The sequence below is a fragment of the Balaenoptera ricei genome, chromosome 7 (genome assembly GCF_028023285.1).
Source record: "Balaenoptera ricei isolate mBalRic1 chromosome 7, mBalRic1.hap2, whole genome shotgun sequence".
In the NCBI taxonomy this organism is placed as follows: Eukaryota; Metazoa; Chordata; class Mammalia; order Artiodactyla; family Balaenopteridae; genus Balaenoptera; species Balaenoptera ricei.
In genome coordinates, this window is record NC_082645.1 from 114,578,714 (window position 1) to 114,605,951 (window position 27,238).

Consider the following 27,238-nt stretch of genomic DNA (forward strand, 5'->3'; position numbering starts at 1 on the left):
AAAATGTAAGATGCTGGGGTGACGGTGCCCCTCTTTAACCAAGATTGAATGGAAAGGACCCCAAAGGATATAGTGGGGAGTTGGGAACTGAGAAGAGAGAAACGATGTGAGTCCCTGTGGTATGCCCTAAAGAAGAGAATTAGGAGCTGTCTTGGGCCTAAGCAATTAAAAAAAACTCATGAAATGTTCATAATCAGGAGACAAAAAACTGGCCATGACAGTACAGCTGGGACAAGTACAAACATTTATATGGGGATGTTCAGAAGAGGGAATCCCAACTCATCCTAGAGAGAGATCAGGAAATATTTTCAAAAGAAAGTGGTCCTGGACTTCCCTGGTGGCTCAGCGGTTAAGAATCCACCTGCCAATGCGGGGGACACAGGTTCGAGCCCTGGTCCCGGAAGGTCCCACATGCCACGGAGCAGCTAAGCCCGTGCACCACAACTACTGAGCCTGCGCTCTAGAGCCTGCGAGCCACAACTACTGAGCCCATGTGCCACAACTACTGAAGCCCACGCGCCTAGAGCCCATGCTCCGCAACAAGAGAAGCCACCACAATGAGAAGCCCACGCACCGCAACGAAGAGTAGCCCCCGCTCGCTGCAACTAGAGAAAGCCTGTGCGCAGCAACGAAGACTGAATGCAGCCAAAATATAAATAAATATTTTTTAAAAAGAGAGAAAGTGGTCCTTAGTCTGAATCCTGAAGGACAAGTTAAGTAGGGGAAGAGGAGCTCTCTGAGCAGAGACCAGGTGATGAACAAGTAGGTTGACCACTGGAGGGAAAGGAGTTTGTTGTACCATGCTGAGGTCAAACTGTGTGTCAGGTATTCCATAGGTATTCTTAAACACACAGTGTGCTTGTAAATGTTGTGGAACTTGCATGCTAGACAGGTTCCTCTTGAAAAGGAAACCAGACCAGCTCAAGTTTAATGAAGGGGAAGGGGCATTGTAAGCACCATTAGGTCTCCCAGGAGTCCAGGGAGGGTGAACCAAGTGAAAGAGATGGCAGCATCACAGACAAAACCATTCTCCTTTCCACTCTCTGCTCATCTGCTCATTCCCTTTACCCCTACTGACTTTCTGTGCTCTTGCTTGTTGTCTTTATTCCCTCATGGCTTTTCTTGTATGAGACTCATATGACTGCCCTAGTTCCTGAATCCATATGATCTTTCATCTCCTGGATGAAAAGCTGAGGGAGGAATTGGCTCATAATTTTGAGCAAGCCCCTGAGGCATCGCTTATTGGCCAGGCTGGGCCACCCTTTAGTCTGGTGCCCTTCACAGTCATGTCTTGGCCAGGGTGGGGTTGGGGACGGTCATGGCACCATGTACAATCTTGGGAGTATATTCTACAGCTAGGGCTGTGAAGTGGGCACAGCAGGCACCCCAGCGCGTGCCTAGCCCATCCATTCTAACATTTGAGCGCTTTTTATGTGGTAGGCACTGGGGATTCATGGGCAAAAAGAAAAACAGTACAAAATACTTTGCAGCATGTTTCTGCATCTATAAGGTAATACAGGCATACCTCTCATTTTACTGCACTTTGCAAATACTGCCTTTTTTTTTTACAAATTGAAGGTTTATTGCAACCCTGTGTAATTAGATGATGGTTAGCATTTTTTCGCAATAAAGTATTTTTTAATTAAGATACATACTTTTTAAAGACATAATGCTATTGCCCTCTTAATAGACTACAGTACAGTGAAAACATAACTTTTATATGCACTGAGAAACCAAATAAGTTGCGTGACTCAGTTTATTGTGATATTTGCTTTATTGTGGTGATGCGGAACCAAACCCACAATATCTCTGAGGTATTCCTGTATCTGAGTTACAGTTTGACCACTTCTAGTACCTTTCCTGAGAATTGCCAGATTCCATTTGACTGGATAGGGGCGGAAAAGTGATTTCAGAAAATATCTGTAAGTTAATGGTTCAGCTCTAGACTAAACAGCATTCTTACTATCTTTGTGAATTCACCTTCCATTTATCTTTTTGTCTGGATCCAGTGAACTTTAGGTTCACTGAAAGCCTTAGTATTGTGTTTTGGGGGGTGGCAAATTATGCTCAGAGACAGATTTTCTTTGCCAGTAGTTTATTTACCACAGATTCAGTGTGGGAATTACAGTGATTTCATAAGCCAATAGCATGCAGATGTCCCTTATTAAGCTGATAAAGAAATAACATACCATACTCCAAACCAATGACAGGTTAATCACACTATTGTTCCAGGCAAGGGAAGATGAAAGGAATAAAGTCCAAATTTAGTTCAGTTGTACCTTTATATGAATTGGTACTGGATGAGATGGCTTTGCCAACCAACAGCTGAAGTCCAGCTGCCAGCTCAAAAATAAAAGTCACTTGTTGCTAGAGCACATTGCTAGGAAACTACAGCACTGGTGTTGATGGGCAGGCTGATCTTTGTGGGGCCGCTACACAGTTTGCCACCACTGCTAAAGGAGTCACCTTGACCACAGCAGGAACGAATGTCCCTTGCCTTCCTGAGACTGCTGTAGGGTTTAACATCACTGCCAACCAGGAGCGAGTGGCTCAAGATCTCCAGAGAGCACGATCAGCGAAGGATAGCTTTGCCCGGACAGAAGCGCTTGGATCTTCCTCACACACTCTCAGTATTTATAGTCTAAATGTCCCCTCGCCATAGTTCCTTCTTTGTTTTTATTGATAAGGCCCTGGCGGTGCCACTCAGCAGGTGAGCTGCTAGTGCTTATCAATGACAACAGATGAGGTGACATCCTGACACACTTATTCTTACATCAAAACAACTTTACTTCTAAAAACAACTTTTTTTTGGTCTTTGTCATAAGCAGGTGGATTAAAATACCTTCATTTAAGTCATAAATAAGTGGATTTGAAATCATAGCAAACCACTACACAACACTTAGGGTGGTTTCACTGCTCCTGAAAGGGATTTGACTTAAAAGGCAAGAAGACGTTCCTTTCTTTAATTTCTTTTTCTTTTCACTTAACATCAATTGAGCATCTTCTTGTGCTACATGTTAGGGCAGCATCTTGTCCTAGATGCTGAAGATACAAAAATTAATAAGACACTGTTCTAAGGGCCCCCTCTAGTAGGAAAAACAGATGTGGGAGGAGTGGTACCTTAGGCTGAGGGGGTAGTGTTTGCAAATAACACAGATGGGGGAATATAGGTCGCTTGGGGAGGTGGGAGGAGGGAAGGAGGATGCCAGTTGACAGGAGTCAGACTCTAGAGGATCTTACATTTCATTGTACTTTATCCTGCATGGTGGACATCAAAGGGCAAGGGACAGTTGAGAGTTTTAAGCATGGAAGTTAAATGATTAGATTTGCATTTAGAAGGAGCATGCTGGTGGCAATGTAATTGAGATGACAGGGGAAGAAGGCCTAAACTAAAGCAGTAGCAGCGGGGAGGGGTAGGAAAGATGGTTAGAAGAAGTGGCAAGAAAGAAAAGTTTTTTAACTTCATTTGAAATGCCAAAGCAGTTATTTAATCCAGAAATTCTTCTCATTATTGACTATTTTTGGCAAAGAAAATAATCCCTTTCACCATTTACCTCTCGCTTCTTTGTGCAGCCTTTTAGAAAACTAGAATGTGGTGCTTTCTGGAATTCACAAGTTAGCTGATGGGCAGTTTCATTTTTGTTTAATCCTCCTAATTGCCATTCTGCATTCCTTTGCTGTCTCTCATCTCATGTGCACCTCATTGCCTGAGTGACTTCGGGTTGGTTTCATGGTAGTTCTTTTGACCTGGTGGCTTTGTTAGATAAGCAGGAATCAGCTCAGTCATGGGGTAACGTTGTTTTGCCTTTCCGTTTAGATTGAAAGATGACGACAGTGGGGACCATGATCAGAATGAAGAAAACAGCACACAGAAAGATGGTGAGAAGGAAAAAACGGAACGAGACAAGAGTCAGAGCAGCGGCAAGAGGAAGGTAAGTTTTGTGCTGCCTAGATGTGGTTGCCTTTGGACTTGAGACTTGGTTATCTTGGGAAATCTGGAAGATGCAGATGAACTTGATGGCATCCTGTTTTGTAATATCTGATTTTGTTCTCAAAAAAGGTTGTTGAATCACTGGAGTTCATTTTGGGACTTAGAACTTTTCCCTTGCCACATGATCTTGAGGTGCTGCCTTGCTTTCCAACATTCCCCTAGCCTGAGGTAGGGGGTAAACCCTGGAGTTTAACGAGGACGTTAATTGCTTCAGAAGCTGCTGCTCGGTATTTCAAATCCTGCACATCACTTAGAATTTTTGACCGTTTAGTTAGTAATAGTCTGAGCTGATTGATCCCACAATATTGAGTACCTTCCAGATGCAGGCATTTCAGGTGCTAAGAGGACACAAAGGTGAATGAGACTGGATGAAGGAGTTTACACTTAACAGTACCAGTAGTACTAGTAGCTGCCATTTATTGAGTACTTACTATGTGCCAGGCATGGTGCTAAGCACTTTACATCTGTTAATTAATTTGATCCTCTCAGCAGCCCCATGAGGTGGTGGCTGTTATTTTCCCCACTTTGCAGATAAGCAGCTGAGGCACAGACTGGTTAAGCAGCTTGCCCAGTGTCATTAGCCAGTAAGTGATAGGGTGTCATGGAGGAGGCCGACGTGGCCTGGGAATATGTTGAGATAAGATACAAACGTAAATATCTGTGATAGGAATTAGAAAGTTATGAAAGCATTAAGAACAGAGAGAATGTTACAGGAACTTAGAGTCAGTTAACCACTAACTTACCGTGTCAGCAGAATCTTGAGCCCACTGCAGGTAATTGAGGATGTATCCTTTTTAAGTGTGGAGGTGGTAAGGGGTGACACTGTAAAATGTTTTCTCAGTCTCAGAGCATGTGAAAAATGCCCAGATTAACACACCTTCTTTAATTCACAGGCTGTTGTCCCTGGGCCAGCGGAGCACCCCCTGCAGTATAACTACACTTTCTGGTACTCCAGGAGAACCCCTGGCCGTCCCACCAGCTCACAGAGCTACGAACAGAATATCAAACAGATTGGCACCTTTGCCTCTGTGAGTACTGGGTGGTTTAATGTAGTGAGCCTTGGTAGTACATTCATGCCTGTGTTTATTTACATCATTGTGTCTATGTACCCTCCTGGTAACATACTTAGGATTCTAGTTTCCTTAGTTGACTGACCTGAGTCTCTGAAGTCAGATTGGCTCGTTCTTAGATTTCTCATTACACGTCCATAGGTAACATACGTCAGTATCAATAAGTATGTGAATTGTGGAACTGGTCAGAAGGGGACAATACAGAAACACAGGCTTGTTCAAGTAGATACTTATTGAGTCCTTACTGTGCGCAGTGTCACGGGGGATACAGAATTTTATAGTACATGGTGTCTGTTCTCATGAAGCTTGACAATAAAGTTGAGAATAAAATTAGAGTTTTTGTGTTTAATAATCTCCCATTAGGGTGCTGGATGTGTTAGTGATTATGCATAAAGTAGCATCTTTTTTCTGTGTTCAGAAAGAAAAGGAAGTCTATTTTTTGTGGGTACTGTCAGTGCAGAGAGCCCACACTCTGTCTTATCTCCCTCACAGGTAGCTAGAGTTGTGCACACTGAGAAGCTGTCTGCGACTAAAACCAGTCTTGTTCAGTGAAGATTATTATATATTTTGTAGGTGTAGTACAGTCGATCTCTGGGCCGAATCAAATGCAGGATTTGTTATTTTCTTGAAATTATTGAGGTATTTGTCCTGTTTAAAATGCAGACACTGGAAAAGAAAACTATAATAGAAAATAAATTTTACGATAAATTAGTAAAGAGGAGGACACAATAATAGGCACTTTGTGTGATTTCCTTCGATCATTATGATAGCCCTATGAGGTCAGTGATGTTATCCGTATTTTACAAATGAGAAAAATGAGGCTTGGTTAAGTATCTGATCTGAAGTCTGAAATCTGTGATAATTTACTTGATTAAGTGGAGGAACCAGTATTGAAACTCAAGTTGGGTAGGCTGTAAAAACCACCTTCCAAATCCTATACTCTTTTACTCTTCCATATACCAAAATGCATGCCAGGAGGCTCCAAGTTTTAAAAATGTTTGTTTACTAGAAGAAGCTATATCTATCTGTTTATTATTAATCAGATATGCATATATAACTGATAATCAGATCATCTGATTACTATGCTGAGTTGATATAATTTCAGCCAAAAGCAAAGATCTTGTTTTAGTTGGCCTGTGCTCTCTTACCACCAGTAAATTTAGGCTTTTTTGAATTATTAAAAATAGCTTGTGCACTGGTACATATTTGGTTCAAGAAATGTTGAATGAATTCAAGGCACTAATAGGGTTCTAAAATGAATAAAAAACCTTGCCCTTAGGGAAATAAGACATGCCCAGGAATTTCCAATACAGGGAGGCAGTGGGAAGTGCTGTAAGAAAGGCGTGGCTAGAGTGCTCTTGGAGTTCAGAGGGAAGGAATTAATTTCAGCTTGGAGAAAGCCTCTTTGGGAGGAGATGGGTTTAAGATTGAATTTAAAGAATTTGAACATGTGATAAGAAGAGGAATTCTTGGCAGAGAGAACAGTAGAATTAAACTTAAAAATATCCATGTAGTCCTAACATTCCTGAATCCACGGAAATTTTGATTGCTTGCTAGACATTACAGGTAAAATGGCAGCCATTATGTTGTGAACAACTGGTTAAGCGCTCAGAGGATCAGAGAAGAAACTGAACTGGGGAGTAAGTTTTCATTCAGGAATTTGTTCAATTATTTTAGCATAATTATAACTATTTCTAGCATTTTTCTTTCCCTCTTAAGAAAGGCATATATGAATTTACCCAGCTTGCTCAAGGAGGGTTTTTGTTTTCTTTTCTTTGGGCATGTATGCTGAGTTGAACAGTTTGTCCTCAGCGTCATCTTGGGTTAATGCTTCTTTATACTCACCAGTGTCATGTAATTCAAGGCATTGGGAAATGCCTCACAATATTAAATTCCTCACAAAGAAATAATTGCATTGTAAAACCAATGATGCCAAAGCAGTATTTCCCATTTGTCCTCAATCCTAGTGTTTGACAACATTTAAAAAGTTCTTGAAGTTAAGGTAACTAAGAAAGCCATGTCTTGAAATGGAAAGAGCATTGGATGTGGGGATCACAAGTGTCATCTGTTCTACTGCTTGACTTTGTGGGCTAGGGCAAGTTCTGAAACCGTTTCCTCAATTATAATATGAAGAAGGTAGTTGAGATGATTTCTGAGGTCTTTTCTGCACTTCATATTCTGGGTCTAAATGTTTATTTTTTGGTTTCAGTTGGGAGTTCCAAAAATGAAAATTGCCTTAAGAGAAGGAAAAAAGATAAAAGTTTAATACTATTTCTCGATCTGCTTACTATTTCATCTCTCTTATGGTTTGGATATAGGATTCTGGCTATAAGATTATATAGGATGGCTTTAAGATTGGTGGAGACCAAACGGTTAATAAAGCAATGCTCAGTTGGAGGATTGGGAGTGGTTGGTGTACTTTGTCCCCACCACCCCCTCAAGTCCTGATTCACAGTGAGCCAAGGTTTCTAGTAGGCATACTTCATTTCTTTGCACTGTGTTAGGGCGGGAAAAGATTATTGCTCATTGTATGCATATGACCACTCACTGTCCCAAATCACTGGGTGTAATTAAGCAAGGCAGTGGCTGAGATGAAACACTGCATTGAAGTCCTACAGATGGCATTCATTCCTAATTTCTTTGTAACCTGAGACATTTCCCATGTTCCTGCTCTCTAGAGGAATGGAAGGCACAGCCATTTCACACAGTCTGAGGTCTGTTTCTCCTCAGTTGCTATCCAGATCTGGGAGTATGACCTGAGTCTCTGTCTGCTTGGTACCCATTTTCAGCTGCGCATTATGGAATCTTTCTTCATGTTTAATTTAGAGCCAGCAGTGTCTTGGCAAATACCAACTGTTTCTTCAGACTGTTCCACATTTTCTCTTTCCTCCTAAAGTGTGCACTTCACTGGCCAGTACTTTGTAGCTATTCTCCATGAATTGCAGAGGAATAGGGAAGTAATCTCTCCTAGCAAATCACTAGTGAGAGAAACAGAAATAGCATGATGAATATAAATAAGCATACATTTTATAGAGAAATATGTCTAATTTTCTAACAGGACTGTGGAGGAGGAGCAAAGAGAAAATTTCTAGCCAAGAAAATGGACTTAAACCCTAAGTGAGAGGCTAAGTCCTGCTTGGTTTTTGGACCGTCCTGGCCTTATCAAGGGCACCATGGTATGGAGTAGTGCATGTGGTTGATTCTGTCACTTAATGCTCAGTAACTAAACAGAAATAAAATGTATTTCATTGTAGCTAATGCTATATTTGATGGTAAACATCTTTGATCAAGAAGTGCAGTTATAAATAAGTCATGGGCGTGTAATGTACAGCACAATGACTAGTTAACGCACACAGTTAATAATACTGTATTTTTTTTTTAAAGTGATTTGGGTCTAAAGAAATACATTCAGGCTGAGGTTATGTGGCATTTAATCTGTCTCAAGACTTAAGTGGTTTTTTTTTTTTTTTTAATTTTTATTTATTTATTTATTTATCTTTGGCTATGTTGGGTCTTCGTTTCTGTGCGAGGGCTTTCTCTAGTTGCGGCGAGCGGGGGCCACTCTTCATCACGGTGCGCGGGCCTCTCACTATCGCGGCCTCTCTTGTTGCGGAGCACAAGCTCCAGACACGCAGGCTCACTAGTTGTGGCTCACGGGCCTAGTTGCTCCGCGGCATGTGGGATCTCCCCAGACCAGGGCTCGAACCCGTGTCCCCTGCATTGGCAGGCAGACTCCCAACCCCTGCGCCACCAGGGAAGCCCTTAAGTGGTTTTTATTGTGTAAAAACAGGGTCCTCTTACACCGTGTGATGAGGGGAGTATGTATTGACATTGACCAACTAAGGCTCCTAGCTGAGGCTGGTATTTCTCACCTAAAGAGTTTATTCTTGTATCAACAATATTACATTATTCTTTTATCAAAATATACAGTATGCTTTCCTCTAACATGCCTTCCTTCCCACACAGTCCCCCGAATGAAAACCTAACCTCCAGAAAGTAGAGCCTCTAGCAGAGTGTCTTCCGTGTTTATGCTCTTCTCTTAAGTAAATCTCACATTCATTCAAAGAAGCATAAGAAACATCGTTTCACTCTGCTATCTTCTCTCTGCAGGTGGAGCAGTTCTGGAGGTTTTACAGCCACATGGTACGTCCCGGGGACCTGACAGGCCACAGTGACTTCCATCTCTTCAAAGAAGGAATTAAACCCATGTGGGAGGTGAGAACTGAAAGCCTCAGACTGCTTTTCTGAGCAAGTTTTTTGTTTTGGGGGTTTTTTGTTTGTTTGGTTTGGTTTGTTTTTTTTTAAAAGCCATGTCAAAATTAAAAGTATTTTATAGTCTTCTCGGGGCTTCCGTGGCGGCCCAGTGGTTAAGACTGCGCTTCCGCCGCAGGGGGTGCAGGTTCCATCCCTGGTTGGGCAGCGAAGATCCTGCATGCCTTGTGGTGCTGCCAAAAGATAAAAAAAAGTCTTCTCTGAAAGCTGCGTCACTATTTGGTCCTTTGGAAATGGGACCTCTAGGAAAAGGCGCTGATTCCATTGTTTGTCTGTGTGGATGGTTTTCAAAGATTGTTTTGTCACTAAAATGGTATTATAACAACATTAGAGGATTTTTTAAAATTACTCTTCCCATAGAACTGGTTTTGTGTGTGTGTAATATATTACCATAGGGTACTTATGATTAAAGTGAGTAAAAATAAGCTTACGAGCAGCAACTAGAGACCCAGAGCTGAGCTCTATGATCTCTTTGCTGTAACCCATCTTCTCTATTCTGATGCCAGAGTGTTTTTCTAGAAGACAAACGGGATCACATACACATACCCCAGTTAAAAATCTTATGCAGCTCTCCATCACACACATGATCTTGCACCTAATTACCTTTCAGGACTTGTCACCCATCATCTCTAAATCCTCCCTTCACTGTAGCTAGACCTTCCTCTTTGCATCTCTGTCTCACAGTCAGAGTTTGCACACTGCCATGTTCTTCCCAATGCCTGCAGAGCCCTTCACCTGCTTTACCTGGCTAACTCCTGTGTCCCTCAAGACCCGGCTTAAATGTTTTCCTCTTCTTGGGTGTTTCTGTCTTGTTCTTTTTGAACTTCCTATGCATATCTCTGTTACAGCAGTACTTGTCAGACTGTACTGCTGTAATTAATTTTCTTGTCTATCTTCTTCACTAGACTGGATCTAGGTAGAGACTGTGGCTTCATGTCTGTATTTGGGACATGGTGACTCTTGATAAACTTCTGGCGAATGAAGTAAGGAGTGATCTGTGTTTGAAATCTGACATCATTTCATTTTGATGTAGTTCTGAAAAAAGAGGAGGAGGAGGATGATCATTGCCATTTTGGCTATGCCGTGGCTTGCAGGATCTTAGTTCCCCGACCAGGGATCGAACCTGGGGCCCCGGCAGTGAAAGTGCCAAGCCCTAACCACTGCACCGCCAGGGAATTCCCAAGAGAGGATTATTTTTAAAGGGTCCGTTTGGCCATTTTTTCCTATAGAGTTGAATAATTGGGAAGCAACAAGACTTCTTAGTGATCAAGGGATCATTGGCCCTAAAGCAAAAGCAAAAGAGCTGTGAAACCATATTTTAACTTTAAATGCTTTCTCTCTTTTCACAGGATGATGCAAATAAAAATGGTGGCAAGTGGATTATTCGGCTGCGGAAGGGCTTGGCATCCCGTTGCTGGGAGAATCTCATCCTGGCCATGTTGGGGGAACAGTTCATGGTTGGGGAGGAGATCTGTGGGGCTGTGGTCTCTGTCCGGTTTCAGGTAAGCCACCCCACGGGCAGGTCTGCTTTCGCATGTTGCCTTTACTCTTCTCACTGCCTCCGATTTGCTTTGATGATTCTTTCTGTCGTTCCTCCTGTAGGAGGACATTATTTCAATATGGAATAAGACTGCCAGCGACCAAGCCACCACAGCCCGCATCCGGGATACGCTTCGGCGAGTGCTTAACCTACCTCCCAACACCATTATGGAATACAAAACCCACACCGACAGCATCAAGTATGTGTTGTGGGGGCTTGCGGGGGGCGTGTCCCTAAGTTTAGCAAAAGTAGGTCCTTAGTTGGGCCCAGAGGAATGTGGTCGTACGGAGACTGACTTCAGGAGAAGGGACAGACCAGTCTTCCCCTAGTGCTTCTGGCCACTTGTGGCAGTTCTTTGCTGGCGAGGTTCCCTGTCCACCTGCACTGTGGGGTGCTCTGTATGAGAGAGCGCCCTTCTGCAGAATCCCAGTTGCACTGCCTGGGCTGGCTTTATTTACACAGGCTGTCTTGTCTTTCATGCACTAACCACTGTCGTAAAATGAAAGACAAAGTGCTCTTCTTTTTCTTGCTGTTTTTTAAGATAATTTCACTGAACAGTAAGGCCCTCCTCCCTGTCTGCCCCTCACTCCACTTCTGCATGTCTTTTTAACCTGTTAGCTTCAGTCTGTTTTCTTTGTCCTGGGAAATTGACTTCGTATCAGGAGTGATGACTCCATTTCCTTGTGTGTAGAGCTGAACTCGTAGAGGAAGCAGAGTAGCGTGTCTGTGGGAGTAGAATCTAAGGGGAGCATGGATGCCAAAGGGGAAATTAGCTTTGCAGTCTACCTAAGACTCGAGGAAGTGGAGCTGGACGTCCACAAATGAGAATCACTGGCTAGGGTTGCTCCTTCAGTGATTGAATGTCATAAATAAATTCAGGTTATTATGAAAACGTTGTGGGGAGTGGCTGTTAGATTTTTCTCACAACTGGAGGGAGAGCGAGCCAACTAGGAGTCAGGACTTGGAGGTTTAGTTCTCTCCTTTGACTCTAATATCAATGTGTGCCTTTGAAAAGTTTCTCTGCCACTCTGCTTCAGTTTCCCCATCGGTAAAATGGGGGATAATAACGCTTTACCCGACAGGGTTGTTTTGAGGCTGATTTAATCTTTGTAATTGAAGGTCCTCAGATGGAGAATGCGCTTACAGGGCCAAGTATTATTGCTCTCATTGTCATCATTAGTAATAATATCACCATCCTGCTTATTAAAAACATTACTAGTAATGAGCCCAGCCATGGTGTTTAGCAGGCAGACCATTTGGGAATCTTTTTCCCCTGAATTTACAGATCATACTGTGGGTGGAACTGGCTTAAATGAGCTAAGCGCCAGTTTTTAATTGGGAATGCTGCCATAGGAGGTGGTCTGTATCACATGGCTGGGCGTGGCGCATTGTAGCCACCAACAGTTACTAGCTAGCCACGACCCTGATTGCTTGCCTCGGCAGTCCCGGGCCAGGCAGTCCCTGGCCAGCGTTGTTTTTCTCTAGGCAGATTTTTCCTGTTCTTTGTTCTGTAATACAAGTAGTTTCTGCCCTCCAGCCAGACTCAGTCTAGGCTGGAGAGACCCACACCTGCCTTTTCTAGGACTCTTACATTCAAGGTTCCCAAATGCTCCCCACCCCCATCCCCCGCAAAAGCAACCTTTTCGCCTGGGTAGGAAAGGGAAAGAGGTATTTTTCAACTCTCCCCTCTCCACTGTTCTCCCTCTCTAATACCCTGCAGCAGTTCTTCCTGACTTTTGTAGAAACACGTACCAGTCCTTAGAGTCTAGGAGAGCCTTTGGGCTTATTGCCTTAGTCTGCTGCTTGCTGCTTTATCCAGAGGTCTGCCTAGTACTCCAGCCCTGCAGCTACAGGGACCAGAAAACCCTCCTTGATACCTAGATGCTACTTTTCCCTCGCGTCTCCCTCTCTTTCTCTCCCAATGTGCCAACATTTTGCACTTCCACTAGAATGCCAGGCAGGCTGGGCCCCCAAAGGCTCCTTTTTCAAAACCTCTGGAAGCCGCGGTTGAATGTGCCATGACCCTCTCCCTCTCTGGATGGCACCATCATTGAAGCTGGCATCATCGGAGTCTCTTGTTCTGTTGGCGTGCTACCTGGAAGACCCTTCTGTCCCGGACAAGAGGAATCGGAAGAGCATTTTATGTTTTAAGAACAGGCTGACGCGCAGCAGCTACGACAACAGCTGAGATCACTTAATAAATGGTGCTAAACTAGCTTGTCTCATGCTCTTGCTCTTTATGGTGCATCAGAGAAGCGGCCTTTCAGACTGACTGTCACCATATTAAGGAATGGCACAGACTTCTCCGTGGAGGGCCATCCGGGGAGTGCAGCCTCATTTCCATAAGCCCACTGTGTAACGTCACATGGTATTTTGTTCCAGCTCTGCTGAGGTCCGACATGATGAGGTGACATCTAGCTCTCAAAATGAGACCCCATTTTTTTGGTATTTGAATTTTAGTTTCCATCTAGTCATGCTGATGACCAGAACAGAGTGATTTCTGATTTAGAGTTCAGCTTGAAAGTCCATAAGGTTGGAAAGGGGGATCCTTGGCCTTTGCTTTGCTGACTTTGTTTGTCTTACTTCAAAGAAATCTCTTGCTTGGAGGTAAAGCCCTGCTTCCGTCTGTGTGCGGCTGTACGTATAGAGCTTCCTTGCTTTGTGTTAATGGGGTTTTCTCACTGTGCCAAAGCCGCCCAAGCCACAAGCTCTTATGCCAGCCTTCTCCCTTCTGCTCTCCCCTTAGAGCCAGATCATCTTCCTCTTCGAGCTCGCCCTGCTTGCACGGTCTCAAGGTTCCAGCCCTTCCCTTCCTCCCAGTCCCCAGGGTTGTTGTGCATCAGGACCCGGGGTGGGGAGATGTCTTTGTCCTGCTTGAGTGTGCTCTTTAGGGCGTCTGACCATACATAGCACGTACCAGCCCCTCATGTGCTTTGTGGCTTGGCGTGTATGTGCTACAGCTTGGCCTTCAGGCCCCTAACCTGCACGTAGAATTTCAGCAAGCCTTACGTTACTTTAGGCTTTCTTAGGAGCTACCACCAAAACCAAAAATGAAACACTTTTGCCCGCACTAGGCCAGGTTGCCTGATTGTGCATGTGAAGGTGGCTGTGGGCATAACGTGGAGTTTGCCAGAGTGGCTGTGCTCTTCCATTATGGCAGCAGCACCCTGAGCTCTACCATCCTCACTGACCGTCGGGCTCCATGTGGCCTGGGATCCCACAGAACACACACTGGGACTAAAGCGCCCTGGGCTCAGCATCCTGGAGGTGTTCGTTCGTTGCTTTTTTTTCTATTACGTACCCCAAATTGGTTGAAGGACCTAGAAGATGGAGATTTGTTGATGTATGGAAATGCCTATTCTCTCTGTTTTCAGCGTTTGTCAAAGAATTACCTTCTATGGCCCTTTCCCTCTTGCCTTCCACTATAATGTTACATGTATTGACCTTAATTTCAGCTAATGTAACTGGTCCAGGGGATGAGCTTGATGTCACCTTCCAAAGAAGAGTTGATCAGAAAGCACCAAACTGACCTTGAGACCCCTGTGATCCTTGCCACATCTGAACAGAAACCGGAACTGTTCCGCTTTGTTCTACTCCTTGTGGCTCTACCACAGGGGTGGCTCTGTTTGAGCCAAGGAACAGCAGCTGCTTGGGCTTGAGAATTCAAGGGAAATGAGGAAGAAAGAGCCAGCAGTTCTCTCCCACCTACTCTGGAGATTAGGGCTCCTGGAAATGGTGAGGGGAATTTTTTTAGAGGTGGCTTAGATTTCTCAGTCAAGCGTACTTCCACCTTGCTCTGTTTCAGTCCAGTATCCAGTGTCCTTCTTCAGCTCTCTGGTTTTCCCAGGCTTCCCCTGATCACGCTGCTTGCGGCCTTTCCCTGCTGCGCTCCTGAGAGGCTGGCGCTGCTGCACACAGGGCGTGACAAGCTGCTTTGCTGCAGAGGAGGTGCTGCCTGCTGCCTCGTCCCCTTGCTTACTGCCAACAGTTAGCCCCTTCAGGGCGCGCGGGTCCCACTGAGAAACGTGAAACTGGTTCAGTTGAGTGTTAGCTCAGGGGTGTGGCTCTTTCTAATGAGGCCAATTGTAGCTGAGATTTTAGAGATTTGGGTCCTTGCAGGCATCAAGTGATTCACTGTATCTGCCATTTTGAGGACAATCTCATAACAGAGCCAGACTTGCAACCCAGAATCATGAGACCACCAGGATAAGACTTGGGGCCCAGAGCCATATAGAGCAGCAGTGCCTTTTGTGAGGAAATTCCTCTTTGGAGTAGTCTCTTGAGTCCCTTCGTGCCTCTGGCCTGGAATGGGAGAGGGAAGACAGGGCCAGCTGCACTCAGTGGGCCACAGTGTTGGGAAGACTGACCAGGCCCCTCTGCAGAGAGAGCTGAGGGTAGGTGACTTCTCTTTATTCATTTATTCTAGAGGAGAAATGGGTCGAATCACGGGGACTTCACCACGTCTAGATATCACTGTATTTAAACATTGAACTTCGTAGGCAAGAACCAACCATCCCTTCTCTTGCCATGGCTAAATCATAGCCAGGTGGCACTGGGTCATACCAGCATAATTGCTGGGCTTTGCATTTGTGAAATGTTTCCCCATGCTGATGTTCAGGGTAAAGCCCAGACTAGCAGGAGGCCAAGTTCGTCCGTGAGTATGAGGGCCAGCTGAGTGCAAGGCTGTGAACTGAGGTTTGGGCCAGAGTAGGGGCAAGTACAGAGTTACACAGAAATGAGATCTCTGCTCTCAGAATTTGCTTTCTGGTAAGTGAGCTGGTAAAAAGTGGTCTTTAAAGGACTCATTGTTATCCTGTCATTTGAATCTGTTTAGAATGCCCTGTAGGCTCTATTAATCTCACGGTAATTTAAAAATATATATTTTTTAAAGAAACTCAATTTACATGACAGTATTAACATTTAACTTGTTCTTTCTTTACCTTTAAAAGAAACAAGTTTTAATATTACTAATATGCCTGGGATGCCAGATGGAAAATAGCTAGAACATTCGCACCTAGTTTTAGGCGTTTGATTTGCCTCTTAGTCAAGCATTGGCCTGTGAGAACCAGCGATTGTACCAGTGACTCTGATCAGCTATTTTATCTCCACTGAATCCATATGAGGAAACTTCTTTGCCCACATTCTTCATGTTGAAGTTTTTACATACGAAGAAAATACTGCTGAAGAAAATGGGAGGGCAGTTTAATACTAAACTGGATTAGAGGGGAACTCTGACATCCATATTTCTGAAGGTTCTTGACACAGAGAACTTTGGTTTGGACTAGTGTAGGGCTTTCTGGAAACAAAAGGATAAATGAGGTGAAGCTTCAACACAGCCATGTAATTTCTTGTTGACACCTAAATTGCTTAAATAGAATTTAAGTCTCACCTTTAGAGCAAGAGAGGGGTTTCCTGGGTCGTTGCCCAAGCAGATTTTGCTTTCTCCTTACCTTCATTTGGAGTGAAGAGTGAAATGACCTTCTGACATCACTCGTGGACTCTCAAAGTTCATCACGTTACCATCTCTCCAGAAGGAGCTGTGAAGCAGATGTCTTTCTGTGGAAACTGAGTTTGTGAATTGATAAAGACTGGCATGCTTATTGGGTGCTCTTCCATTTTCCTTCAGTTAACATGTATCAGTATTTTGGCAATACTCTCTCTGAAGAAACCATTAACTTCAGATCAATCTCTTATTCCGAGAGATACATCATTAACTTATAAATGCTGCTGTTTACAAGAGGGAAATACTAATGAAACTGATGTGAATATTGCCTGGAAGAATGAATTTGTTGTGCCAGGTCTCTGTATTTAATCCCTTCCTATTTAAAAAAAGAAAAGCTATCTGTAGGAGACCTACTGATAAAATATATTTTAGTGGTCATAATATTAAACCTGTAGTGAGCTAATAATTTAGCACATTAAACCCTATATGTTGTCACCATGGGTATAGCACCCCTTTAAACCAAGAATGGAATAATTGACAGTAAGGAATTTTAGATTTAAAGGCACCAAATTACCCATTTTATATATAATTCCCAGGGAAGTTACCTGACACTTTGTCCCTAAGTGGCTGAAAAATGGTTAAGGCAAAAAGGAAGGACATAAGCTCCTCTCAGAAAACTTGAGGTACGTTAGGGCTTCCGGATACACAGGGGATCTAGCTTTCTCCCGGTTTTTGGCCAGCAGTCACCAAGGCCCTGGTCTTTGCGGAGCATCATTCCAAGAGACTCTACCCTCAGTCGCATTTTTTATCCCTTCCTAACTCCGATTTCTAAATTAAGTTAATAAGCATTAAGGTTGTGTTGCGCATTGGCCCTTGGAAATTTTGAGCTGCTGTGACATATACAACTTAAATTTTAAGATAATAGTTACTTGGGTATTATCAGAAACAGATGGAACCTGATAAGAATTTGGGTCTGAGTTTAGAAGGGTCAGAAGGTTGGAAATATGAAAGCAGATAAAGTGGTGTAATTTCCTCATTGCGTCTTTGGACATTGTAATGCTGTTGGGTACCTGCCTTTACCGTCAGGGTGAGGCCTGATGAAGAAAGATAGTTTCTGCCCCCTGTCCTCATGTCCCCAAGGCAGAAAGCACTGCTGCCCTTCGCCTCAGGGAGTTGGAGGTGTCTCCCATGGTGGGTGAGCTTAGCTCTGACCTCACTGGTCTCCCCTGTAGACTTGTGGAAGGAGTGGCTAGAAGGACGTGCAAATCCTCTAGGGAGTAGTGAGGGCCAGACTTAACCAGTAGCACGAGCCAGGAGAAGTGCCAGCTGCCCCTGAAAGGTGCCGGCCACCCTGCTAAGCTGAGAGGAAAGTCTAGGAGGGGAACCTCACTGCTGTGCTTCCAGGTGTCGGTGGGCTCCACTTGACCTTGAGGGTATCTGAAATGGGGTGTGGGTTTATCTTGTCTGTTCTCTCTTTGTTAAAAAGCCTTTGATCTGAATGTACTATTGTGTTTTTTGTCTCTGGTTTGCCAGGGCCTGGGAGGAGTTTCATGGCCTGGTGAACAGCAGCGGCCGCTGATCGGACGCTCCCCCTCTGTCTCTCACACTCAGGGTAGGGCCTTGTCTACCTTCTCTGTAACCTTGTGACATACCTCTCAGCCGTAGGCCCCTCTTCCCAAGGGGATGCCCTCTCCCCACCTGCCCCCAGGCTTGCCTCTGCCAGCGCGGAGCCTGCTCCAGCCGCTCCTCATTGACTGACGCCGCGGTCTCAGGGGAAACCACTGAGTCCACAGCCACTGGCTTATGCTCCCTGGGTCACGTGTCTCCTGGTGAACCCCTGGGCAGGTCGATGAGCCTCTCTACACCTCTGTTTTCTGATTTGGAAAATGAGGTTCCATGGACTAACATGTCTCTGGTGTCTTTGGATGCCAACATTCCATGATTATAAATGGACCAGAGATCCATTTTCTTTGGCCTGGACGTGGCCACTTTTAAGCCGTCTGACAGTGTCCTGTGACTAATAGGACAGTTCCACAGGCCACAGTATGGGTTAGGTGAGAGGTATGTCTCGTTTGCTGGTGGTGTTTGTCAGTTGTGAGGAAACAAGTGATGGAACTTCTGAGTTTCAGCGGTTAAAGTGAACTGAGGGTAGATGTCAGGGCTGGTAGGAGGCACGGTTCCAGGTTGTATTGTGGCTAGACCACCACGTGTTTGCTGGCAGAGAGAGGCCCTGGGATAGCGAAGGCTGGGTCAACCGAAGCATTCACTTTAAGAATATTTGTATTTCAGTTAAGGGAGTTCCAAGTCCATGTCTGTCTCTTTAGCAGAAGGAGTTGAATTGGGTAAATTTATTCTGGATGAGAGGAATGGATAAGAGGACAGTATCTGCATGTGCCCGACCCGAGAGCACATTCCTAGACAGTAACCATCCCCGCCCCAAACCCACCCCTAAGAAATGGAGACTTTCTAAGGTGGAAAAGAGCATGTCAGCTGTAGCAGCTGCTTCAGAACTCCCCTCTCCCGGGGAGGAAGGGAGGCCTCTTCAAGGAAAGGAGACCGGCATTCCTCAGCTGGGCTGAAGAGATGGCATGACACTGTGAGGGACAGAAGCGGGTGGCCAGGGGTCTGAGTAATAAACAGTCCCAGAATTCCTATACACTCATGCCACTCATACCTGTTTTTTCAGTAGTTTAATTCCTTTATTATAAATTCAGCTTTCAGATGATAACATTAGATTTTCAAAATTGCAATTTAAAGAGTTTCTCTGTAAAGTATAGTCAATATAGAATTCTGAGATGGATGAAAAACATGTATCAGCTCTAATACTGATACATTGATTTGTAGGCTGGAAAGCAGCAGATATTCAAAATAAATCAGTTAAATTTCCAGAGGCCTGGTGCTATAATGGATTTGTTTTAATAGCATTACTATATTTAATCCTAAGATTCCTTTTTTTTTCTTTTTTTTTTTTTTTTTTGCTTTTGATATCCCTAAAATTGGAATGCTTACAGTGAATGTGATAGGAAAGGTTTTTGTCAGTTTAATTGGCAGCGTTTACCTCTTAATGGTGGTACCTTTAAAATTCAACAGCATCTTAGGTTCCATAAAAAAAAAAAGCTTTAAAATGAAATTGGAATAGACAGAATGGAAGAAGACTTAAAATTATTCCCTCTCCCCTTAGCTAACCCTAAATTCCCCAGGAAAAAGATCTTTGAATTGCTTTGAAAAGTCATAGAGTTGCATAAGTTGCATAATTGCCGTTTTGTAGTCTCTTTGTTCTTTTTGTTGCCCCACCCCCATATCTTTTTTATAGGGCAGATTGAAGGGAGCATTCACGGGTTAGGTGTTCTCCTTGAAGCACAGACTTGGGAGAATGAGAGGAGTATTAGAGTCTAAACAAAAAAAACCCAGCTCACTTCATTGTCCTAACAGACTTGAGAAGGACTTCATATTTCACCTTTATTGATTTAACCTTGTAAGTGGTAAAAGGGGTGTTCCAAGAAGATGCGCATACCCAGCTTGTGGTGGTTTGAGCTGCCATTTTAGAGGCCCCAAACTTCAGCCTTCTTGTCCTCCCTCCCTCTTCTCCCTTCCAAGTAGATCATTATCTATGAAGAAATAAAAGACTGCTATTTAAATCATTCTTGAACCACAAATACTTTTCCTCAATTTGTCTGATGTTTTGTGACATTACATGTGGCTGCTCATATTTTAGGACTATGTCATTTGACCTCTATTACCATTACAAATAAACATTGCCCTTTTAACCATGGCTTCAGTAGAAGTCCCGGTTAGCTGCTGGTTTGGGGCGGTTGCGGGGTGGGGTAGATTCTGAGTCCCTGCACGTCTAGGCTGGCGTGCACAGAAGCAGTGGTCTCTCTTGATGGCGAATGAAGTTGGTGTGGTCACTCGGTAGAGGTGAGAGGTTGAGGTTCGCCCTAGTAAACCTAGGGGGTTTGCAATTTTATTTACTTTGCAGGGAGGGAGAGAGGAGGAAGCCAGAGCTGGCCTGGGCCGGACAGCTGAATAGCCAGAGAATGACTCCCTGAAGACCGTGATGTAAAAATGTTATCATTTCCTTCTAAACGATCTGTTATATCATTGAAAACCATTGAAAAAACCAAAACCCAAAAACCTTCCCAATAGTCTGCACATTGCTAGGTGCCTGGAGGGTCTAGCTTTCCGGAGCTCTGTCTAGATTGTCTAAATTTTAGTTTGCTTTTAAAAGAAGAGAAGCCCGTCTTTTAAAAAGAAAAATTGCTTGTGGCCTCTGCCACTCCCTGTCTGCCTTCTCCCTTTCTCCTGATCTCTCTGTGCCCTGCAGCCTGGGGTGAGGGACATACCCGAGGATTAGTTCCCAGCTGGTTTGAGGTGAACACGTTCCTCAGACTAAATTTGGCACCAAGCTCTTCTCAACCCACTTTTTTTTTTTTTTTAAGAAAGGCTGGACCTGAGCCGCCAGCTGCCACCCGCCTGCTTCAGCCTGTCATTGTCAGGAGCCTGTTGCCCACCCTCATTGCTCTTTGTTTTTCTCTATATCAGACTCTGGAAAAACTCAGCTGGATTCTTCTGGCTCTATTACTCTGTCCCTCCCCATTTCCATTTTACAAATAACCCTTAGAATGATTCTGACTTCTTAGAGATTTCTGACTATGAAGAGATCTGTGGCAACAGAATTAGAATAAGTATTACGTATCTTAGTGGGAAGGTGTTATAGAGCCCTTCAGCTTACCTGCCACCGGGAGGGTTTGTTCTGGCCCAGCCCCAGCACAGTGCAGGAGTTCTCCAGAACGTAGGTGGCCTGCGTATGGTGATGATTAATCCTAAAGATTCTCTTCTTTACATCACTAAACAGCAGAAAGGGCTGAGTCCAGATATTTGCCTGCCATATCTCTTACTCCAGATAAGACAGATAATTCTCCCACAGTCAGAAGATTCTCTGACTCTACCTTCCCGCACCCCTGGCTTTCTAGTCTCCCTGCTGATTGACTTTTGTGATCCAGTTGATCTGTGGGGGCAGAGGTGGCATCAAAGGGGAAGAAGGAAGCAGCAAACCCTTCTTCCTAACCACTTCTTTGTTATTAGAGGTGTGCTCCGTTGTGCAGGCTCTGTCACAGCACAGCGTCCCTAAGGGGGGACTCAAATAGCACACCTCAGTTACGCCTGCTTTTCTCTGTCTTATGATCAGATGCATTCTTATTCTTTGCTAGCTTCTTGCAGCCCCTCAGTGGGGTCTGCCCGTTTGAAAGGCCCTTTAAAAAGATGATTACCCCACTAAGTTCTCTTTGTGTTCAGTCTTCAACTCCTTAGATGGAAATCACTGAAATTCTCAATAGCATTGATCACTGAGCTGCATGGTCATGCGTGTCAGTTACAAAAAAAAAAAAAAAAAAAATACCAGTGGGCTTTTGAGATAACATCAGTTTCTTCCCAGCCAGAGTTCACCCACGCCAGCTCCATCCAGTTTCCCTCTCAGTGTACTTGTCTGCAGTTATTCTCTGTGTAGTGAGGGCTCTGAGTTACTGTCAGCCTGCCACCGTCATGGAGGAGAATCTGTTAGCCAACAGCAGGAGAAAACTGCTGTTTGGCTGGGCTGAGCATATTCCTTCGTCAGTATTAATTCACTCTGGACCAATTGCCAGATACCCAACCAATTGCAGCAATTTTAAGACAGGTCAGTTAAAACCAAAGCTTCTAGAATGTTCCATTAAAATTAAATGGAAGAAATCATTCCAAAATCAGGTTAATGAGAATTTCTGTCTCAAAATTTCAGACAAATTTAAGTCTGAAGCACTGGGCCAGAGCAGTAGATGCAGTGACCTTTAAAGCCCCTTCCAACCCTGAGATTTTGAGGATTAAAATGGCGATGCGAACTGCTAAGGTGTTGTTGGATTTCTAGGCTGGAACAGGAGAGGTTACTAGTGGGCGGCCAAACCTGTCTGCATCCAATAGAAGGCAACTAAGAAGACATCACAAGATCTGTTACACACACACACGCATGCACGCGTGTGTGCACGTGCTAAGTTTCTAAAGTAAAGTGTACTCAGGTTTCACCTTTTGGAATATCCTTTCATAAGCAGCTATAAGTTTTGAACCAAGGGATTCTTGGTTGGTTGGTTGATTTTTTTTGAATATGTAATACAATCTATGGTTCAATTTTTTTAAAAAAATGCGTGTGCGTGTGTAAAAGAGAAAGAGGTTTCCGTCCCACTCTTTCTCCACCAGCTTCCACGGTGTCCCTTCCCCTGCCACCACACCGCCCCAGGTAACAGCGTTTTATTATGTATGACTTCCTTGAGGCAGATATGGGCCTTATTATTTCCTCCACCCTCACTTACACAGGAGGTAGCATATCATGTCCACACACTGTTCTGCACCTTAATGTTATCAGCTTCTCTTGGCGATCTTTCTATATTAGTAGAGAGTTTCTTTTCCTTTCATTTTTTTTAAGCTGCACAGTATCCCATTAATATTTAGTCCCCTATTAATTAATTTTTAGTCCCTTGTTCACACGTGTTTGGGTTGTTTCTGACCTTTTGTAATTGCAACCAGTTGAGTCCAAGTGTTTGAAGGGACTTGGGAGGCAGGTTGCTGTGTTGGCATCAGATGAGCAAGGAAGGAAGGTCCTGGGCTGTCAGGAGGGCCCGAGAGCTGCTGAGGCCAGGTTTCCGTGTGTGTGTGTGTGTGTGTGTGTGTGTGTGTGTGTGTGTGTGTGTGTGTTGCCTTGAGACGACCTGTGTATTGAATGCTCTCTTTTCTCCCATTTTTTTCTTTCAGGGACAATTCAAGCTTTCGAAATACAAAAATCACATTGTGAAAGTACACAAGCTGGCAATAATCCTTTTCTGTGTGTGTGTGTTTGTCCGAAGCGGACGGGAGGCCTCCGGCTGGCCCTTCCACCTGCTCACGGAGGGGCCGTCCCCGAGCCTTGTGCTCCCCTTTTGCACTCATTCCTGGAGGACGGATTCCGCTAGACACCCTCCAGCATCGCTGACTTTATAAAGCGGAAAAAATGGAAAACGTGACTTTGTAATAGACAAACTTTTTTTTTAATGGGGTTCTGTTGGGGGAGTTCAGCCCTTCCTTTTTCTGTGTGCTGTCCAGATGCCTCCCGGGCACCCTGTCGTGCTCTCCTCTGCTGTACGAAGGGCGTCGTGACCACGTGTACAAGCCAGAGCTGTCGACTGAGCGTGATCAGTATTATGAATGTCTGTGCATCCAGGAAAAGCTTTTTGTTGGAGAGTCCCGGAATAGCTATAAATGCTGTCTTCTAGATCTGCCATTAAATTATTGGGACATTTTGTTTATTTCACGCCCCTCTTCCCCCAAGCCCACCACTTTCGGAAGATGTGTTACTGATTTTGTATTGTCTCCTGCCTTATGCCCTCCAGTCTTCCCTCCTGTGGGACGCTTTCCTTTTAGGCACTGCTGCACGTAGAAGTTTAATCCAGTGGGCTACACTGGTTTCACTAAGGCGGCTTAGAAGGTATGACTTCATAAATTAAACTGGAGCAGAATCCAGTTTCATGAGGAGCTAGGTTATAATAGAGGTTCCAAGTACAGGATTAGGAGCTGAGGGCAGTTTCTGAAACCGTTTTCCCAGATGAGCAGGGCCTGTGTGTCCAGCCTGTTTCTATGGGTTCTTGCATGCCTCTGATTGAGGAAGGGAAGCAAAAGCTGGTCGTTGCCAGGTATTAACACAATATGGTGAATTCTATGATCCAGAAACTGGGACACCTAAAGAAAAGGTGACCATGATGGATGGCTTTCTGTGCATGGCTGTACCTGTCTGCAGTGGTTGGAGAAACCTGCTCTCAGTCCTCATCACCCAGTGTACGTGTTAGCAGATGTGTGCCGATCCAGGATGCCCGGACAGAAACCTTGCAGCTGCTGCAGGCAGGCTCTAAAAATGGGAAGGCACACATCAGAGAAGCTGGGTGATCTGACTCCAGAAGGACTGAAATCAGAGAGGTCAAAGAGCACCTAGGGTTGAAGTAAGTACCGAGGACCAGTCCTGCGGCAACCTCCAAGGAGCGCTGTCTTACTTGGCTCTTGTGAGCAGAGATCGCAGTACCTTAAATTAAGGCCTCTCCTAAAACCTATCCTTGCAGGCCAGGGGGCCTTAGCCACCTGGTCTCAGAGAAATCATATGAGAGTAACAGGCATTTCCTTATTGTATTTATATTACTGTCTTCCTACTTTCCAACTCCTGAACACCCTGGAATTACCACTGTCTTGGGATGTTTTTTCCTAAAAGAACAGGGGAGTATAGAGCCAAAAGGGAGGTGCTTCCATTACAGGTAAAGTTAGATCAGATAAGATCTAGCAGTGACTTAAACTCCAGGAATGTGAAGAATAAATTCTAGTGCCCATACAGTTGAGAAGGGCTCCGACAGATACAGGAGCAACATTGGCTACAATGGGGAGCAAAGGCTGCCTTCCGAGTTTAGACCCAGGGAGGTCTTCACTTTTGCCTAAACTCAGATTCACCATGAAAATTCCAAAGAGAGCAGATGTTTGGATTTGCCCTCCTTTGGGCATCTGCCTGACTATGATTAGTGTGTGAGTGTGGGTGCATATGTGTATAACGTGTTCATGAGTGAGGGTTTCGTTAGGCCGAGTGCTATGGTGTATTGTCCATATTTGTGTTTACTTTTTTTTTTTTTGATCTCATTTGTTCAGATTTTTTAATCTCTTGTGTTTTCTAGAGCTGCTCATGCCTCCCCCCCCAACCTTTTCTTTGCAGTATTCAAAAGTTATTTTTTTCGCATCAAACACATGCTGGCTAGAACAAGAGTTATTTCTGCTAGGCAGCGTCTTACCCCCAGAGCTCTCCAGCTCTTCTGCTAACAGCTTTAAATAGGGGATTGAAGAGTCAGTTTTTCCAAACCACCTGTTTTCCACGTTAGCTTGCGAGGTCTTTTCAATTCTTTTTGACTCCATGCGCCTCTGCTACACTGAGATAGGACACAGTTACGGTTACGGTATCACCAGTTCTAGAGACGAAGGGGAAAAGGTGCACCAGAGCCAACCTAGCAGACGTGTCAGGTTGCTGCTGGGAGGTGGGGCGTCACTGTCCCCTTTGCGCAGGCAGGCTGTTTCCAGGACCCCTCGGAAACTGGTCCCCACTCCTCTCCAGGGCTCTTCTCATCTTATCCCTCTATTCACGTGCGTGTGTGTGTGTGTTTCCCTGTGACATTGGCAGTGACCATAATTTTCCACCCAGAGAGAAGCTTGTGGTCCACGATGCTCCCAGAATGAATTTCCAGGTATTAGCCAGTGGAGGAGCAGAGGCTGTGACAAGAGTGAGTCAGTGTTGCACTTTCAGAGCAATTGTCTACTGCAGTAATAAATGGAGAATATCGGCAAGAACCTGGTTGTGGACTCTTGAATGCAATGGAAATGGGGACACTGGTCGTTCGTTACTACTGCTTCTGCCCTTCAGTGCATGGGTCTTCATTTTAAACACATTCCAGAACAAAATAATGTGGGATAGTCCAGACACTGCAGTATCATTGACGTAAGTGTATCATAAAACTATTCTCTGATATTAATCGTTGCCATAGCAATTTACATTTTTAATATCAAAATATAGTTGTTAATTCTAATTCTTCTAAATTTGGGATGAGGAATATTGGAATGGAGGGGAGTTCAAAGGAAGGTTTAGATTTGGAAGTAAGAAATCACCCCAGGCCTTAGCTTGGAATGTTTTATTTAGCCCGAAAATGGACACGTGGGGCATTCCAATGACCAGTGCCCATGTGAAATACACGGGAGAATGAAACTTATGCAGAGCCTCAGTGACTGTTGATGGAAGATTTGAAACTGTAGTTTCGAGACTTCATTTCAATAGATAGAAATTTCCTTTCCGTGTGTATCAGTCACAGTCCGAGTGGAGACAGAAACCATGCAAGTTATTTTAACAATAGGGTAGAATTGTTGACTCAGTCGTTAGAAAGGCCTAAAGGAGACACGAAAAAACCGAGGCAGTAGCGCCTCCAGGGGGAGGTGCCTCTGGGGATGGATTTGCTCACCTGGTGCTGGTGTCTGAGGGCGGAAGGAAGCTGGTCTGAGCTCGTTGGGAGCAGCAGCCGGCTTCAGCTGTGGGAACACGCCGCTGTTGCAGAGGTGAGGCTGGAGCTTGTCCCTTTTCCTTCCTCCAGCACTGAAGTGCACCCTGCTGGGGGAATCCAATGGTCTGCCAGCTGCCAAAGTAGAATTGTGTCCAGTTCTATGCCCCGTATCACAAAAACAGTTAAAAACAGTTAAGTGTGAAACTGAGAGGGAAGGGCTTAATCATTGGTACAGTCCTCCCCTCTAGCCACCCGGCATCCATACATACCCTTCCACACGTATTTGGACTTCAGTAGTAGTACAAAAGCAACTCGGTTTCTGCCCAACATACAACTAATTGTAAGACGGTCTTAGCCGCTCCGCAAACAGGAAATGTAATGCTCAGCAGTGAGTGTGGGCCTCTGGGCTACGCTGATGCCTCCAGTTCAGTCACAAGCTCATCTGAGCAGAGCATAGAACAACGAAACTAAAGGGGGAAAACTTCCCCAAAACTTGCATGAAATGACGAGGAAAGAGGAAATTATTTGTGTGTTTACACATAACAAGCAAGACTATGTAGAGTCTGTAACTATCATGAGGCTGGAGCCGATACTTATTTATAACTTCCTTTTCCACTACAGAGTCTATTTCCTTCGCTCTCAGCGAGGATCTCAGCTGGTCAGGATTCTTGATTTGATATGGTTGATCCAAACCTTTATTCCTGAAAGATCGAGTTAACCATCCAGCCTCTATTTACTACAGTTTTCCATTCATTCTTGCTACTTCTAAAAGAGGCCCTAGAGGCCTCTCTGGCTTCCAGCCAGTCCTCACTACCCCTTTTGTGTAGCAGCGCCCAGGTGTCCCCTTGA

The 27,238-nt window shown here is 44.5% G+C and overlaps 1 protein-coding gene across 3 annotated transcripts in view; it reads left to right on the top strand.

Annotated features, from left to right (window-relative positions):
* EIF4E2 (eukaryotic translation initiation factor 4E family member 2) overlaps positions 1-25,688 on the top strand; it is a 28,654-nt gene extending 2,966 nt beyond the window's left edge. Inside the window, exons 2-8 of one of the 3 annotated variants that reach the window (XM_059928948.1) lie at positions 3,818-3,932; positions 4,885-5,019; positions 9,172-9,276; positions 10,683-10,835; positions 10,936-11,072; positions 17,850-17,928; positions 23,094-25,688. In XM_059928948.1, the coding sequence (XP_059784931.1) occupies positions 3,818-3,932; positions 4,885-5,019; positions 9,172-9,276; positions 10,683-10,835; positions 10,936-11,072; positions 17,850-17,895 (691 nt within the window). In that variant the 3' untranslated portion in view covers positions 17,896-17,928; positions 23,094-25,688. Of the gene's footprint in view, positions 1-3,817; positions 3,933-4,884; positions 5,020-9,171; positions 9,277-10,682; positions 10,836-10,935; positions 11,073-12,822; positions 13,089-17,849; positions 17,929-23,093 lie in introns of those variants that run through there. The other 2 variants (XM_059928949.1, XM_059928947.1) reach the window with 2 other exon arrangements.
* The last annotated feature ends 1,550 nt before the right edge of the window (positions 25,689-27,238 follow it).